The 18,434-nt window shown below is 36.0% G+C and overlaps 2 protein-coding genes across 2 annotated transcripts; one reads left to right on the top strand and one right to left on the bottom strand.

Annotated features, from left to right (window-relative positions):
* Positions 1 to 10,297: 10,297 nt before the first annotated feature.
* On the top strand, positions 10,298 to 11,318 carry LOC110786408 (NAD(P)H-quinone oxidoreductase subunit S, chloroplastic). The gene has a single exon (XM_021990959.2). The coding sequence runs from the start codon at positions 10,447 to 10,449 to the stop codon at positions 11,206 to 11,208; it is 762 nt and encodes a 253-aa protein (XP_021846651.1). The 5' UTR covers positions 10,298 to 10,446; the 3' UTR covers positions 11,209 to 11,318.
* A 688-nt stretch (positions 11,319 to 12,006) lies between these two features.
* Positions 12,007 to 15,837, bottom strand: LOC110786409 (uncharacterized). Its single transcript, XM_021990960.2, has 3 exons — positions 15,589 to 15,837; positions 12,490 to 12,635; positions 12,007 to 12,359 (listed from the first exon to the last, which is right to left on the bottom strand). The coding sequence occupies exons 1-3, from the start codon at positions 15,671 to 15,673 to the stop codon at positions 12,342 to 12,344; spliced, it is 249 nt and encodes an 82-aa protein (XP_021846652.1). The 5' UTR covers positions 15,674 to 15,837; the 3' UTR covers positions 12,007 to 12,341.
* Positions 15,838 to 18,434: the final 2,597 nt, after the last annotated feature.

The following is an 18,434-nucleotide window of genomic DNA, read 5'->3' as shown; positions in this document are numbered from 1 at the left end:
TTTAACGTGTTTTGACATGTCTAGTCGTGCCTTGCTCGTGTCAGGCCTTGTTTGTTCCATGCCATTGTCTGATCGTGCTTTTTTCATGTCTAATCGGCTAACCCAGTGCCATCTTTAAATGAATGTGGGATTTGAGAGGTTCCTTCCATGATGATTGATGCTATTGCTCGTAGTGTCATAGGGGCACGAAGGGTCAAGCACATTGCTGCTACTCATGAGCCTGTGGCCTAAATCGTCTTACATCAAGAAGTGCCAAAAACGCGAAATGATGAATAAATCTTCAAGATTTTCAAAATTTGCCAATCTTGCAAGTGATTTGGAAGTTTTCGAAGTTGTTAGAACGTTTTGTGAATTTCATTAGTAGATATAAGCTGAGAAATTTCGGATATTTTGTAGCCGAATGTGACATATTTCATTCAAAATCGAAGATGTCACAAGTTATTCTGTCCAATGTTAACACCTTTATTTACCTTGAATGTGGTTATATTTACAAGCCAATGACAAATTTTAGCAAGTCAAACTGAGACATTTTCAATAGCTTTAGTTTTTCATAGCTATATACAATGTTGAGAGCTGCCTTCACAATTTTGATCACCAGGGTCTATTTTATCAGGTCTGAGCTTGCATTCTGTCCGTAACGCTCTTAACCATGAATCAACCTGTGCCATGAAGTTAAGATCCCAGCATCAGAAAACAATCAAGAACACTAAACCCAGAATTCCAATTGAAATACACGAATCTACGCTAAGAACAGAAATCTAACAAAAAAAAGTTATGAAATTTCATACAAGTTCATTGCAGAGTCTGCTCAGTTAAGATTTACTGTAATAGTTATAAATGACATTACTAATAAGTGACAAATAACAAATTATATAAAGTGGAGGGAAAGTTGATGGATTTACCTGTATTTCGGAGCCACTGGCACACTCAATTCTAAGTCCATGACGGGTAACAATGTAAAAGCAGTGCCAAATTTCTTCACCTTCTCGAACTATACTTGGCAATGAGCCTATTTCAACAATATCGGAAAGAAGAGCTGAATCCTGAGGACTTAAATCTGCAGCAGCTTTATCAGACTATCAGGTAATAAGTTCCTATGCAATCAAACTCCACAAACTTTTCTCCAATATTACGCACAAACAAGTACAAAAATATGTTCCAATGAAACTAAAAACTTCGACACATGCACAAACACGGCAACACTCCACCAAAATAAGGGAAAAGGAAAAAAAACATATGCACAGTTTGAATTAGACTTTCAAACACGGCTCAAAATATGACAACATAAAGTGCTCCCTCTATTCCATAGTGAATACGGAGCATAATTAATTCCAATATAAGCAAAACGATCCAACAGGTTCATCAAGAAAAATCCCTTCATTTCTGACTTCTTAATATGACACATCTTGGGAGCACTTATAACTCAAAGATACCATCAAAAATAAATACTCCAGTATAGTTATATTCATTAAACATGTCGCGATGAATAAAAGTTTGAAGAAAATGCACAAAGAAATCTGTTACCTGTAGAAGACAGGTAGAAGAAGATACATGATCCTTGCAGGACTGTAAAGCGTGGGACCCAGTCATCAACATCACAATCATCAATAGGAGGTAGTTCACCTGGTAGTGCTGACCATCGCTGAAAGATTTCAAAAAATAATTGCATCAAAATGCAAGTAATATGGAGTTTTATAGTTGGTCCTAATATTGCTAATATTACAGCTTCTTTTTGTTTTTTTTTTTTTTTTTTGTGTGTGTGTGTTATAAGACGAACTTAGACTAATACGAAACTTACTGTTCTCATATTCAAGTATCCTGATAATCGAGACCACCGCAAAATTTCATCAAGATGTTCCAACCTATATTAGAGGCAATATGTTAATGAGAGAATACAATAATTTGGTCAGTTCAATGCATGTATACAAGAGGAAAATACAAATTTCATACTGTGCTTTAAAATGGGCCTCTCTTTCTTCTACATCAGCAAGTTCTGATCGAAGGGATTCTAATTCTACAGCACTCAACTCAACCTGCAAGTTGAAGATGAAAAGAGTCAGATTACATTCTTATCTCAAAGATGAAAGAAGAGTAAGCGAAGTTAACTGTATTTACCTTTTCATCACCATTAAGACCAGTGATATTCCGTAGCCCCTTCAAACTAAATAACCTCAACATGAATGAAGCAGTTCGGAACTTATTCTTAGACAATGAACGATTCTGAACAATGCTGAGGTCAAAGGAAGGAAAATAATGATAAGAATCAACTAAAAACAATACTCCTATGTTTTATTTTTATTTTTTTAAAGGTACCTGATGGCACTGTTGGTACTTGTATTTGAAGAGAACGAATTTCTTTCTAGATGAGATGGTGTGCCAGATGTTGATGTATGAGGAGAATCTTCACCAGATATTGAAGTATCTGAACTTCTGGGTAGGGGAGAATCTGCGGAAGCTGAGGTCTCAAAATAATTTGGTATGATCTCTATAGTTCTAGGTCCATCACCCATTAAGGAACTTCTTTTCTCCAAAATGGCTGCAAAGTACAAGCCAGACACTGAGGTAATTTCATGTCAGAAACCGTTAATGAAGTAGCTATTAACGCAAAAGGACCAACAGGAAGGCGATAGTCATAACTCATATGTATAATCATCCAAACAACTGAAAATGATTATTGCTGTATTAGGCAATCATTAGCAAACATTATAAAAGAGTGCAGTAAATTAGCAGTTCTTGAATTATATGTAGTAGTTTGCTCTTTACATGTGTAAAATGACACATACAGACATGGGACCATGTTACACTGAAATGGCGATGTATGGTAAACAATTGGTATTTAAAAGTGTTTTGCGCATTTAATATTTAGCAAATATACCCTTCAATATACTTTGCTTATTAGCTAATCGGAAAAGTGTAGATTCACTCCAATAAATTCTTCCAATGTACTAGTACTATTCACTGAACACCGTAGATAATAGATTAATTCCAAAACTACTATTTGACATTGAACTACTCTTATACCACAATCTACTCTTTATCAAAACATCTCCCACCCCGCATCATCTCTTTAATTACATATATAAGCTCCCAAGTCCAACTAGATTACTTTTACTCATTTAACCTACAATTTTTCACACTGCACCGATTCCATGAATGAAGAAAGTATATCCTTCACTTTCTTTATCATCCACTGTGTGGTAGATGGCCCTTACAGAACCATACAATGAGAGTCCTTGTTTGCTTCAAGCTGTCTTGTAATATTAAAAAAATGGCATAATCATCGGTTTGTGTGGTATGTTTTAAATCTATGCTATGGATGGGAAGGAGACAGACAAGGCAGAAAGACGATTTTCCTTTCAAATCGATCCGATTTGGAAATTTAGTTAATTAAAAGGATAAGATAGATGGATCCCTACCTGGATCCCTACCTACTCCTTTCCCTCTCCATCCAAAATCTCACATCCAAACAAGGGAACTTGATCCCTTAGTCTCCCTTCCCGGCTTTCTCATCTAAACAAATAAAGAAGTACTTCGTATATATGTTTGTGGAAGGTCAACTAGAAGAAACACCATAAATAGGTTCAGCAAATGTGATCTACAAATACTGAAGAGAACAATCAAGTCGACTATTTAGCCTAATCAGATTATCAGATGGAATTTCTCAATAGAAGTTGGAACCACAACACTCCTATGATCCTACATTCCTACATCATACAAAAAGCTTTGGTATTTTGAAATTCAAAGATACTTTCTTTAAGGCTATGTAGCAGTCCTACAGGTATCGACATGGCAGGACATCAGTACAAGGTTAGGGTACATAAGCTACATATAACTATGTACTTCTAAGTCAAGTATGGCAAATAGAACTTGCATATAATACGACCCAACATTACACATGTAGCAATTTATATATGTGGAGCCCTGATGAGTCAGTGTTCAAATCTATATACGACGTACGTATTTGGCAACAGCTTTAGGAATACTAATTGCTGGTATGCACATCAACTCTATGTGTTGATGAAGTTCGCATTCTTTGCAATGATCCAGCATATCAAACTCCCATAGATAACCCATGGGAAAACAAACTTAATCTCAACCACAGCTGCACTTAGAAATTCAAATAAACTGCTCCATTACTATTTACTTGAAATCATAAGCAGCACATGTTGCACCATGAAACAACATCTCTCATCAGTAAAAAAAATCCTGCTCAATCCCAAGTGTCTTCATCTATTCTCACTCCACAATCCCGGCAAGAGTTTCAATCACCTAAATTAAAATCCCAAAAAGTATCCCTCAATTGATCCATCAAATTAATCAATTAAAGGACATTTCTTTCCAGCATATTTAGCTTAATTGCTCAATAAACCCAACACACTTCCATGTTAAACTCAAAATTTCGCACCAGGTTAACATAATTCATTACCCCTTCGTCTAAAATAGAAACCCCAATTGGGAAAAAAAAACACAAATTTCCGCACCGATCATAATCCTTCAAAGGAATTCTAAACCCTAAAAAAACCGAAAATTTCCCGTACTTCAATCTATCAATGGAAGTACTAAATTGAACTCAAATACATGATAACCCCAAATCAATTTTGAATGAATCAACCTAAAAAAATCAGCGTACTTACAAAAGACAAAGCTTAACAAAAGCTCAAGTGATCATCATCTTGATAACCATCCAACGTAATCCAATTCTAATTTGGGCAAACATGGAAATAAAAATCAAAAGTACCAATAATAATATGTGGCAATTGCAAAATTCCCAGCCAATATTGAAATAGAAGAAGAAAACATAATTAAGCTAGAAACTTTCTAAATTACGCAGCATAGTAAGACAAAAACAGGAAGTACCTTTAATGGAGGTTGGAGCGAAGTGGATTGGCAATGGAGGAGAGAGAAAGAAAGAGAAAGAGAAAGGGAAAGGGGTTGAGTTGGTGTTTTTTGTTGTGTTTAGTGCTGTGAAAAGCTAAAAAATATTTTAAAAAAATCGACCAATGGGGAAGAAGAATACGTCTTGTATTATCAATTTATGATCAATTGTCACACATTCTGAATTTCTGATCTGATTGTTGTTGTTGTTGTTGTTGTTGTTGTAGTACTCGGCAAACATTATCTGACTTATTATGGCCCGCCAGAGAATTGATCATCATTCGCTCGGCCCGATTTAGCCCGAATAATTTGAGAGTTCAGAGAGCACAAAATTTATTTCAGGGATTATGATAAATTGTTAAAAGTAAAGTTCGGTACGAAGCCCGATCCAACCTGAAAAACATGATATAATTTTGTAAGTTTGGGTATGAATATTTGTAAAACTTGAGCCAAAATAACGTACGGAGTATTGAGTTCCCTTACCTTTGTGTCTCATATACCCTAATAGCCATAAAAGTATATTGAGAATTAGAACATTTGTTAATCATTACTCTACGTCCTACTTTGTATTTAATAGCGCATTTGTAATCGCATAAAAAAGTTACATAATTCATATTCCGTTCACCTAATTTTCAATTTATTGTACTCCATATATAATAAAGATAAAAGATAAAAATCAGATGGGTCGGAATATTTTCAAGCACAACTTACAACTAAGATATGTGTTTAATAAATTCTAATAACTTTAGTTAAGTTCGAGTAAATTTTGTTTGTGAAAGGAAAATGAAATTAAACCAGAATGAATAGGACAAACACAATATCATGATTTGCGGGGGGAAAAAAGTTAGAATTTTACAATGGGTGAAACAAAGACTTTCATTAACAATTATTTTGGTGTTGAGAGAGCCACTTAATACTTTACCAACTAAGCTAGTTGACATCCACTGAAAAATTGGATTGTGCTTAGTGAGACTAATTCACTCAATAAGGATTTTGCCGGAAAACATGACCAACTTAATAATGAGACCTCCTCCATCAGAGAATTTTTATACTCACGTAAGAATTTTACCATAAAATATAATTGGATTGATGACCCTAGTCACTTATTGGACCACATTAGGTAATTTCGATAAGAATTTCATCAGGAAATATGATTGGTTCAAATCATGGTTTTCAATACGTGAAAATATTATTCCACCAATTGATGAAACTTACAGGGCCTACTTGTCACTTTCAAGTTGGAGGGTAGATTTCACTAGTGTCAAATTGGGTCATCGAATCGGTTTCGGCTTGGTTATAAACGGTCCGGGTCTTGTTGAAATCAAATAATATCGGGTCAATTCAAATCGGTTCGGATAACTTCGGGTTCGGATGAAGTCAGGTAATATATTGTTTCGGGTTTGAGTCGGTTTCGGTTCGGGTAATTTCGGTTCGGTTAAATCTCGGGTTCGGGTAGAACCGGTTCGGGTTTAAAACGGTTTTGTATCGGTTTTATTTGGTTCGGGTCTAGTTTGGTTCGGGTGTATGTCGGATGCAGTTGCTATTTTGACCGTCTACAGCAGGTACGAGTCATGTCCGGATCGGATAAGTCTCGGGTTCGGGTGTATGCCGGATCCAGTTATTATTTTAACTGGTTTACTGCGCGAGCGGTTCATGTTTGGATCGGATAAAGTCTCGGGTTCCGGTCAAGTTTGGATCGTGAGTCTCGGGTTCGGGTCAAGTTAGGATCGGTCGTACTCAGATCCGGGTCATTAACGAATTGAGTTTGCGGTTGCGGTTCAAGCTAAAATCGGGTTGGGTAATCTTACGTTTTATTGATCGAGTAACTCTCGAGTTCACTATCAAATTCGGATCACTTTATTATTCTAATATTTCTTGCCAAATAATGATTTTTTAGAATTCTAGTCTCTCCGTCCAAATTTGATCTTTACACTTTTCAAGACACATTGAAGCATACATCCAAAATTCGGTTGAAAGTCGATTTCGGGTTCATTCAGATCGGGTTAAACCGGATATCGGGTTTTATTGGGTCGGGCCGATTGCAGTTGTTATCGGGTAAAATCGAATTTCGGATTGTCATTGGGTCGGATGCGGGTTCGGTTAAAACTAGTCAGATACTAATCGGGTCACGGGTCTCCTCGGATTGTTAGTGGATCAGGTTCGAGTCTTTGATTGACGGGTCAAATCGGATTTCGGATCAATGTCGGATCGGTTTCAAGAGCATCTACTTCTCGAATATATTCAGTTCGGATGTCGATCGGTTTCTTGAATCGAATCACTTTTTGACAGCCCTAGATTTAACAACCAACCAATATTACACATGTAGCTCACTTTATAATTTCGCCTAAAAAAAGTTAATAATTTAATGTATTATGTGCAAATTTATGCTTTACATGACACACCTTCATAATTACTACGTATAACCCTTTAAACATGTATCTATAACTACCAGTTGCCTGTTAGTTCAGTGGTGATTGAGGCTGAACTTGGTAGGGAGGATCTCGTGTTCGATCCCCCTCAACAACAATTGGGAGGTGACTGGAACATAACCACTCAGAACTCGCTCCGAATCCGAATTAGCCCTAAAGGTAAATCGGATGGTACATCAAAAAAACAAGTGTCTGCAACACAATTTTGAATTACGCATATACATGTAATTAAACAAGTACTCCTATTTCATTTTATTTTTGATAATATGTGTACAACGTATTTGAGAAAGACTATATATGTAAACTTGATTAAGATAATAATAAATTTCTCAGGCTCGTGCTTCATTCCTGAAAACTCGGTTGTTCCTAGTCAACCAAAAAGTCAATAGTGTACTAATAAAATACACTCCTTGGACTATCATTACCACCCTTCGGAGATAGAACTTCCTTATCCTCCTTGTTGCAAAGGGAGAAAGCCCTTAGATAGTATAGGGTTATCATCAAAGGTAATGAATTACTAGGAGATATTACAAACAATGTGATAAATGGATCTTGGCACAACCGCACAAAGATACTAGGAATGCAGGTATGGGTTGGTACTTGGAGTTGGATGGACAATTAACGGGAACAACGACAATCCTGGGAGGTGCACAAACTGGATCAGCTGCTTCTACTTTACAAACGGAAGCCAATGCGTGCCTTTTGGGTCTTCAATGGGCTTCACAAGGTGAGTACCACAGAGTTACAATCCTTACAGATTCAAAGAGGCTTATTGACTTGCGTCAGCAAGTAAATGTCTTGGATATGCAACTAAAATGGACGCTTGAGAAGATCAAATTGATTGGCATGACCTTTGATTGTTGTTGCATCAACAACGTTGATCGTGAAAGAGTTCACCAAGCACATAACCTACCAAGAGAGGCTTCGACTTTTCTTATGTCTTTTAATAATTTTACTTAGTTTTGTTTCTTTAAGTTTATGTAAAAAAAAAAAAAAGTCTCTCAGGCTAAAAACTGGAATACTCTGTAACAATATCATTAATAGAAAAAACGGATATTTCATGAAATACCCCCGAGTTTTGAAGTAATTCACCAAATGCCCATCAAGTTCCAATAATTCACCAAATACCCCTGACAATTGACTTAATGCCCAAAATACCCTTACTGATAACGGTCCCTTGGTCCGCCGTTAGCCTAGTTTCATAATTCACCAAATGCCCCTTTTTTTAAAAAGTTATTTCACCAAATACCCCTATTATTAAACTTATTTCACCAAATGCCCCAACCTTAAAAATAGTTATTCTGATGTTCCAATGGCTAGTTTTTTCGTTTGAAAATTAGTCGTTGCTTATTGTTTGCTTATGCCTTCTTGATCCACTAAAGTCGTGATAATATCTAAAGGCTAATTATGAACAAACGTAGTAAGAAGAGAAAATAATAATGTTGATTGTGTGTTCCACTCAATACAAAGCTACACAATTTATAGGTATCAAAATAACAAACTAAGCCTTATAATAAGGGAGAAAGATACTTATGAAAAGAATCCAAGCATCAAAGAAAATCAATGTTCTGATTAACGAGTGGGATATCTTGAAATGACAATTTGTACATTAAACCCAAGGCATAATCCAAAGAGAAGCTAGTAGGAAAACTTATTCCTGATTTACAGCTACGATGCCAATTATGAGCTTTGGATCTATTGATGTCACAAGGAAATTTGACAAGCATCGACTCATCGTACACAAATTCAACTCAACTGCTTCAACCCAGGGACGGGAAACACTTGAGGAGAATCTCAGAACCTGTTTCGAGCTCCTGTCCTAATATGGTCAGTGGAGGAACCAATCTCACTATTTTCCTTTTCCAACAGTTAATATTAACAATTTAACATTCCTGAATTTCGACAAGCATCAACTAGCGGGCCAACTTGTACATCCAACTCTATACCAATAATAAGACCCTTCCCTCGGACTTCTTTCACATGTTGGTTGCCTCCCAATTTCTTTGCTAAGAGTTCTCTGAAGTCCTAACCTTTCTTTGCTAAAAGTACTTGCATGCTCTCCTGAGTCCTAAGTTCTGCCTGTCCATCCCAAACCATGACATAAATAGGATTAGCCTTTCTTCATTTCAAAATCAAAGTAAGATGCCTTGTATTGACATTACAGTATCAACTTTTTCTTCATTTGCTTCAAGTCCTATTGCATCTTACTGTTTCCCCTATTTTCAGTACTTTCTCTTTCGTCTAAGCTTCCCCTGTATTGTCCTTCATGATGTTGCCCCCTGTTTTCTTGCTCAACTACTTCCTAGCACCATCTCAGATTGTTGCAAAGATCACACTTGTAGTACAACCTTTGTGGATTATTGAGTGTGGTATCGGAGCTTCAGATGACAAATTTCCTATCATAATAGCAAAATTGGTTAGGTACTCTAATATATGTGGACTCATTGTGTGTGGATGATGATTTTGAAACAAAACTCATGACACGAATCTAATGAAATTGGCAAAGCAAAGCAAAACAACATCTAAATTACAAGAAACATTCAGAAAATGGGTTTTTATAGCTAAGCAAGACCAACAGCTACTTTTCAAACGAAAAAACTAGTCGTTGGAACATCAGAATAACTATTATTAAGTTTGGGGCATTTGGTGAAATAAGTTTAATAATAGGGGTATTTGGTGAATTATGAAACTAGGCTAACGGCGGACCAACGGACCGTTAAAAGTAAGGGTATTTTGGGCATTAAGTCAATTGTCAGGGGTATTTGGTGAATTATTGGAACTTGATGGGCATTTGGTGAATTACTTCAAAACTCGGGGGTATTTCATGAAATATCCGTATATTTAAATATGTTGAACTTGTGTCCAAAAAGATAAATAAAAGAAGTTAAAGTAGTCGCACTTAAAATTTGAAACTTTTTTCGTTGTGAGATTGTTACGTACTGGTACAAGATTTTACCTTGCCAAATGAGCTATAGAAGCCTACAAAGAATTTGACTGATCGAAGGCCAATGGCTTTTGTATTGTGCTAACATGTGATCAGAATCAAACCCCACCGGAATTATGTGGTCAGAATTCAGAATAACAACACACACTTTCTCTTTCTCTCTATCTCTCTCTTACTGAAAACTGAATTTAGGCAATTATGGCATCTTCTTCCTTATCACCCCCAAGCTTCCAAGGTGCCCTTCTTCACAAATCCCAATTTCTTGGCCAAAACCACATCAAACTACTAACTCAAAGATCAATCTCCACTTCATGTCCCAAAACAACAATCACAGTTTCTGCTAAATTTGATCTGTACGGAATCTTAGGTGGCAGAGGTTTATGCAACGGCGAAACTGGCATCATTGAAGAGCTAAAGAAAGAAAGTCCAATCCCACCACAACAAAAAACCGAGAAAAACAAAGAGGAAGATTTGGATGACAAAGCAGTTGAAACCTCAAAAATTGATGAGAAAATACCAGAAGGTGCTTTCGATAAGGAGCTTTTAGGCCTTACTGGTGGATTTCCTGGTGGCGAAACAGGCCTCAGGAAATTCATCGAGAAAAACCCACCACCACCTAAAAAGAATAAAGGAGATGAAGAAATGAAGATGGTAATGAATTCAAAGAAGTCGAAACCACCTGAATTGCCATTGTTGTTGCCGGGAATGATCGCCCTTGTTAAGAACCCGAACAATCCATACTATATGTATTGTGGTATTGTGCAGAGGATTACTGATGGTAAAGCTGGAGTGCTGTTTGAAGGAGGGAATTGGGATAGGCTGATTACCTTCAGGCTTGAGGAGCTTGAGAGGAGAGAGAAGGGCCCACCAATGACGAATCCAAAGTCTGTTGTGCTTGAACCTATGATTGAAATGCTTGAAAAACAATCATCAACAACAAGTAGTGACATACCTCAGTAAGCTTTTCACTGACCTGTGTTTAGTCCTGTTTGTATTGTACAGTTCAAAAACTGGAACTAATCTCATCTGTTTACTCAGAAATAAAAACACAAGTTAAAGGTTGTTCTGCACTTCTGCATTCCCAATCTACTACGTTTTGTACTGTAATTATTCCCAATTCATCAAGGTAATCTAGGATTAACATAAACTGTGTAGCAGACTGGCAAGCACTGCAGGTTTAAGTCCCAGCCTCCCAGGAAGCTCTGGTATTACCAGATAAGCAATAGGGGAGAGCAAAAAGTCAGGGTACCATGAATCGGAACCGGAACCTGTTAGGAACCGCAAAGTTCCGGGTAACAAATTTGGGAACTTGTTGCAACAGGTTCCGGTTCTCAATTTTTTGGAACGAGTATCCTGTATACACCAATTCTAATATGGAGTACCCAAAATAAGGAATCGCACCCCATATAAAAATGCTTCATATGCCAAAATATAAAACAATCCAAGCTAATGTTTGGAAAATATAAATATAGAATTACATCTTAAACCCAAACTATAAAACAATCAAAGTCCAAACCATAAAGTAGATTTTTTTTTTCAATAAATTAGAAATACTTTATTTAAATTTTTAAAATGACAGAATTGGAACCTGTTCATTTTCAGGAATCTGTTGCAACAGATTCCGGTTCCGGTTCCCATTTTAAGGAACTTGTAAGGTTCAAGTTCTGGTTCCTGAAATTTTAATAGGGTACCATGTTGTGCTCACCCCTAATAAGCAATATATATAAAGGAGCTTTAATGCAGGAAAATCAATCTAGATTATAATCAACAAAATATGTAGTATAAGATAATATAGTTCGCATAATACCACGAATAGGTGCAACTTATTGAACATAGCTTAATATCTCAGAAGTTGAAAATATTGCAATCATGGTATGATTTCCATTCAGTATATGGTATTTTCAAACATATGGTAAGGTATACATCAACTGGTGAATCAACCTTGTTGATGTGTACTGACCAGTCCAACCAATGCTGCCTATCCTTCACTGAGGTTGAAACAGCAACAATAATATCTCAAAGTGAAATCAAATTTACCCAAATATCCACCAAAATGTTATTACAAGGAATAGCCATCGACTACATCAATGAGTTTAGATGCAACCACCCAACTGCAGAGAGAAAAAACAAAAGTAGATGAGCACACAAACTAGTTACCAGAACACGATGTTGAAATTTCGAAGAGTTTGGAGGGGAAGGGGAGTTCGAATGAAAATGAAGTTTTAAGATGAATTGTGGTACCAGTATAGCTTCTATCTCATCTTTTGAGACTGGTGTTCGCTTAGGCTGATCAGAAGCTTTCCCTGAGGCAGACAAGGAGGAGTTGCTGGAAGCTGACCTTGATAGGAACGCCTTCAAAGCATCATCTGTTGACAGGGAAAGAGAATCTGGCAAACAGGAAGCAAAAACAATCTGATAAGGAAAAAAGGACTTGCAGATTGCTTCAGCAATTCTTTCTTAAATGTTTAAGTCAGTCATTAACGTGAACAGGATTTAATAACTATCAGTTGTTTAACCCTCAAACATACCAAAATAGAGACAATTACTTAGCATATAAGGGGGTGTTTGGTTCGCGGATTCTAGGTATGAAGTATGGGTTCAGAATGGTCTGAACACATACCATGTTTTTGGTTGAAAATTTAAGAGTTTCAAGTCCATACCTTAAACCCCAAGGTATAGGGTTTAGAAACCCGGGGGGGAGGTGGGTTTGGCTCATACCTTTACTACCTGAACCAAACACATGGTATTAAGAATCAAGGTTCAAACCCATACCACCTCGATCTCATTCCTGATTCCCAACCCATACCAATATGCGAACCAAACGCCCCCTAAGTGCTTTCAAACGATAGCATTTTTTCAATTTGGAACATCATAGACAGTCCGACAATTCCAAACTCACGGTGATTTCAGTACCCAAATTCAAGTCTAGCTTTAAGCTAGCTAGAAGCCTAGAACCAATCTCCAATACTCCAACAGGATAAGATGGGACCAATTATAGCAAATCACACACTTGCATTCAGGAAATAAAGAATGATATAGATCAGACTCATCAAATTATCAAAACAATGATAGAAACTGGATCCCTAAACCAACTTCAAATGGTAGACAACAATTTAGTAATTCCTTTTTATCATCACTGGACCAATTATACCAAGTCACACAATTGAATTCGGGAAATAAAGATATCTTCTCGAAAACAAAGACAGAAAATGGATACCTACACTAACTTTAAATGATAAACAACAATTTACTAATCCCTTAGGATAATATTTTCTTTTGAAAACTGCTTGAAAGAGAACTTCATTCAGACAAATGGAAGATGTCCAGACTTCCTAAGAATAGATAGGACCAGATCCCCCAATGGCCAGTGGTCCATTGGTTAAAACCTGTACTATGGAGTGTGGACCACCAAGTCCCAGGACAACGTTGATATTCTCTCATAAATAATTGCAATAAGCAAATAATCTCATTGGCCTTATTGCAGCTCCCATGAAAGGAGAACTCCTCAAATGAACTTGAAAATGATTGCCACACCAAACACTACCTTTCATTCTTCCAGCCCACTCTCCACACACACACACAAATGAATAAAATGGGGGCATAATGGTTGCATATCCATCATTGTTATGACTTGTGCATGGGAAAACATTGAGCATATTACAAAATTTAAGACTTTTTAGGTTTTTAATGGCTCACTTGGAAAACAGTAACCAGTAAAATACAGGCATATAAAAAGTTCCACAGACGAATACAATTAAGAAAAAGTACATATAGATATGATAGCTTTGTGTTTTTAATTGACAGAAAATTGCTAAATTTGACACTTAGATATCTTACTAAGTTAAAAAAAAAACAATGTACATTGTACAATGCATGGTATGAGCAATGAATGCCAAAAAAATTACGACAAATTTGGGAGTCAGTGAGTGAGAGTTAAAAGAGTGATATAATGATGAGCTTTTGGCTATAGAGAATGGAGTACAAGTGTTAAAAAACTTATTTTCATTATACTTGTTAAATATTTCATTCATCACCGGGCATAAAATTCCAAGAGAAGGTCAGTAAATGCCCTCGTTAATTGTTCTTGCGAGATTTGAATACATATGCAAGTCTTTGGTTCATGTCGATGTACGCCCAAAGCATAAAATAAATTATATGTACATGACTTTTAGCAATCCCAAAATGCCATGTCCTACACATGTTGTTTTTGTGTGATATACGGACACATTAAGCTAGTTGACCACGTAACCATGCTCCCTAGTTGGTCAATAACCACAATATGTTATTCCCACAAGTTACAAAAGAGTACTCTCCTTCATCAATTAGCATGTTATACTTTTCAGTTCTGTAGTCATCAAAACAGAAAAAAAAAAATCGGCCTAACCAATGAAAGGGGAAAACAAGGAAGCTCAAGTGAACGGGACAAACCAGTCAAAAGAATTTCGAAACAAAAAAGCTTCTAAACCCTTTTACAAAGGAAACAAATCTTATACGCATAAAATTCAAACACTTATCAAAACTCTAACTAAAACCACTATACTATTTAGTGTAAGGAATCTCTAAAAGGTCACATTTCTATTCAGGAAACTTCAAAAATCGACACTGGGAAATCTCAGGGAAGACCTCTTCTTTAACTGAAACTTCAGGCCTAAAAATGACTTTTCATCCAGATAAATCCAAACTAACTATAGTACCTTCTTAATTTATAATAATGTTAATAGCAGACAAAATCTATATTGTTTCAGGCAAAGTCATAGTGTTATTGTTTCAGTTGATGTTTCGATTTTTCCTAATTGGTTAAGGACTACTACAATTCCTTCATTCTACATTTCCTAATTCAGCATTTCAGTCTACTGCTTCCATCTATGTTCAACATAAGCTCGTAGATTCGGTTGACGCCATCTTAACCTACAAATGCCCTCATTTTTTCCACACAATCATACAAATCCATCAACAAGACCTGCCTAACTACAAACATCAGCAGTTGAACACAAATAAATCTAAAAGTTCAAATGAATCGTATCTTATCCAACTATCTCACAAAACAAAACACCAACTAATGTTCTCTACATTTTGAACAAATCAAGAATTATTCCGCTAATCAAATGCCATACGATAGAACAAAGGAGTTCAAATCTAGCCCTAAAAACATCAAAATCTGCACAAAATCACAGACATTAACAATAAAATAACCTAATTACATTTTACATAAACAATTAAATCAATCCAAATGTTAATTCCGTAGATTACAACATAAAAAAGAAACACAAATGCAACATGAAATCAATCGAAAAAACCTATTAAATCACAAAATAATTCGGTCAAATTAAGGAAAATTACCAGAAGCAGATTGTTTAGGATGACGTTGAGGGAATTTGATGCGAGGAATCCTCTTCAGAGCTTGAACGCCTGCAGCTCCAGACATGGTTGTGTAAATGTTTGGCAGAAAATGTGTGGGGTCAATTTTAAGGACACGATATAAACGGGGATTTGAAAAGGGGCGATTCAAGTTTTCAACGTGACCTAAGCTATACCAGGAACAACATTGCTCATGCGTTCCCGCTTTTTTACGTTTTTTTTTTCCTCTTTTTTGAGGGAAGGTTCTAGAATCTTGAATCAAAATAAAATGGGATACTTTGAATGTTTGATGTTTGGGCTGGCCCATATGGTCTGGGCTCATTTCTTTGTAGCCATAAAACTTTTTTTTTTTTAATACTCGCTAAAGTTGTTCGGTTAATAATTTGGAAGTAATTTCCTATGAGAATTTCTACTTAGATAAAGGGGACTAAGTAAGCAATTTCCTACATTTCGTTGGAAGTTGAAATTTCATCAACTTTTTGTCAACCAAACAACTCACAAACTTTGCAATTCCTAAGAATTCTAACTTCTCATATTTTTGTATGTCAACCAAACAACAACTAATAATATCAAAATTTAATAATTTTGATTAACGTGTAATCAGAGATAATAATGATATATAATGGAGATTTGCTATGTAGCACGAGATGAAGGCTTAGATTAGAGCATTTCCCCTGTCTTGGTCGAGGAGAAATGCTCTTAATTCAAATCTCTTCTAAGCTTGCTAGCTCATTAAACCTCGACTTTCTCACCTTTTTAGGTTTTGTGCCTTTTAGATATTTCTTAAGCTTAAGCAAGTAAACTGCCTTAATGTAGTCAGAACTAAGCTCCGGTGAACCGGGTGTGCTATGCGTAAAAAAAAAAACAAGTAAACTGCCTTAATGTACTAAGCGTGTAAACAAAAGCTTCGCTTAAGCTAACAGTAGAGCAAAGCAGGGTTCCATTCTTTTCGGTCACATCCTTTTGCATTGGCGGCGAGTGGAGTGTCACAATTTAATTCATCATTTTTTACTTACATAAGGCAAATCCCATAGCACTGGCGCATTGGCGTACAATGCAAAATCGAACATAATTATGGAATGGATGGAGTATTTCGTATCAGCTGAAGTTAAACCTCTACAGCATGCTGTAAGAATTTCGATAACGAGAGATAAGTAATTTTGTAAGAGTAATTCTACGAATTTTGATAACGAGATTTTTAACTCTAGAAGGGATACATTCTGGTAATAAATGTTCATGAACCAGAGGCTGTTTTGAGGGTGTGCGAGGTGAGCGACGGAACAGGCCCCCCAAATGTTCAGAATATAAAATAAGTAGTTTCGTTAATGTAAATAAAAATAAAGTCGGAGTAGTGGTAAAGCCTCTATTGTATGATGCCCAAGGTCTTGGGTTCAATTCATAACAAATTCTTTTAATTAAATGAGGACCTCATCTAAAATCTGCACAAGGCCCCATAATCATGACGTCATTGTAGCCCTGACACTGTCATGAACTGCTATGTACCCATGTCTCAAAACATGGTGCTTTCATTGCTTAATATTATATTCTTTCCTTTATTAAAGTGTTATTGTCTAACATTTCTCATTACTCATAATCATGACGTCATTGTAGCCCCGACACTGTCATAAACCGTCATATACCCATGTGTCAGAGCATGGTGCTTTCATTGCCTGATAATATTATACTCTTTCCTTTTTTAAAGTGTTACTGTCTAACATTTCTCATTTTTCATTATACCTTCACTCAAGGCTAACATTTTTGGATTTGAAATTTATGACAAAATCCAACATCATTCAAAGTTATTAATGAATCAATAGTTCTTCTTTTAGCTACTTTTGAATCTCATGAAATTAACTATGGTTTTTTTTTTTTTTTTTAGAGAGGCTATGTTTAACATGTTATCAAGGTTTCAAAATTTTATTTAACCTACCGATCCCTTGAAATATGAGAAGAAGAAAAAAAGATACAACCTACAAGTATTTGGTAGCCACTAATTTCTGTCAGGCCCCGACTCCTAAATTCGCCTATAATATCTCCATGAGCCGACCATGGCTATATAATTACACCTCAAACTTAAAATCAATAAATAATAATAATAAGTCATCCCACAAGGCCACAAAAAGTGGTGATGGTTGGTAAATTATGAACAAAAAACAAAAAATAATTTGCAGTGATATAACATTCTTATGAATAAACATCCCGGTTGGATAGCCAGTTGGTTAGAGCTTCCATCCCGGTTCCAGGTGATCCTGGGATCGATTCTCATCCCCTCCCTTGTGGCTCATTTGCAAAAAAAAAAAACATTCTTATGAATAAACATTCGCTTAACATACAAAATCATTCCCGTTAAAAATTTAAAATTATCGGCATGAAACGAGTGGTTAAGGGTTGAAAGCTACGGAGCTATACCGTGACCGTCCTAATACAATCTTCTTAGAGAGAGTACAACTAAGTAATTACTACGGAGTAGTTGCCATTGTAATAGTGAACTGATGCGTACAAATAACACATCTAACACATTATGAATAACCAACAATCATAATGATCAAGGCCCCATATATAATATATTTATCCTTATAATAAAATGCCCTAATTAAACTCAATTCAACCAAAAGTTGTACGTACCCAATTAATTGTACAAATTAGTGAATTACAACTTCCAAGCTACCTAACTGTTAAGATCAACTATTCAAATTCAATGTCAAATATGTGATATCCCAGCTATATATCTTTATCCCTCTTCATTCGCCTCGTCGGACTCCTTATCTTTATCCTCCATTAATTAGCTCTTATCATACAACTACTTCTATGCTTGCAAACTAATCTTG

The sequence above is a fragment of the Spinacia oleracea genome, chromosome 6, assembly GCF_020520425.1.
Source record: "Spinacia oleracea cultivar Varoflay chromosome 6, BTI_SOV_V1, whole genome shotgun sequence".
NCBI lineage: Eukaryota > Viridiplantae > Streptophyta > Magnoliopsida > Caryophyllales > Amaranthaceae > Spinacia > Spinacia oleracea.
This window is presented reverse-complemented; position numbering and strand designations above follow the sequence as displayed.

Coding starts and splice junctions, on each gene's coding strand:
- LOC110786408 (XM_021990959.2), top strand. CDS start 10,447: ATGGCATCTTCTTCCTTATCACCCCCAAGCTTCCAAGGTGCCCTTCTT.
- LOC110786409 (XM_021990960.2), bottom strand. CDS start 15,673: ATGTCTGGAGCTGCAGGCGTTCAAGCTCTGAAGAGGATTCCTCGCATC. Junction 12,636..15,588: donor TCCTAAACAATCTGCTTCTG/GTAATTTTCCTT, acceptor CCTGTTTGCCAG/ATTCTCTTTCCCTGTCAACA.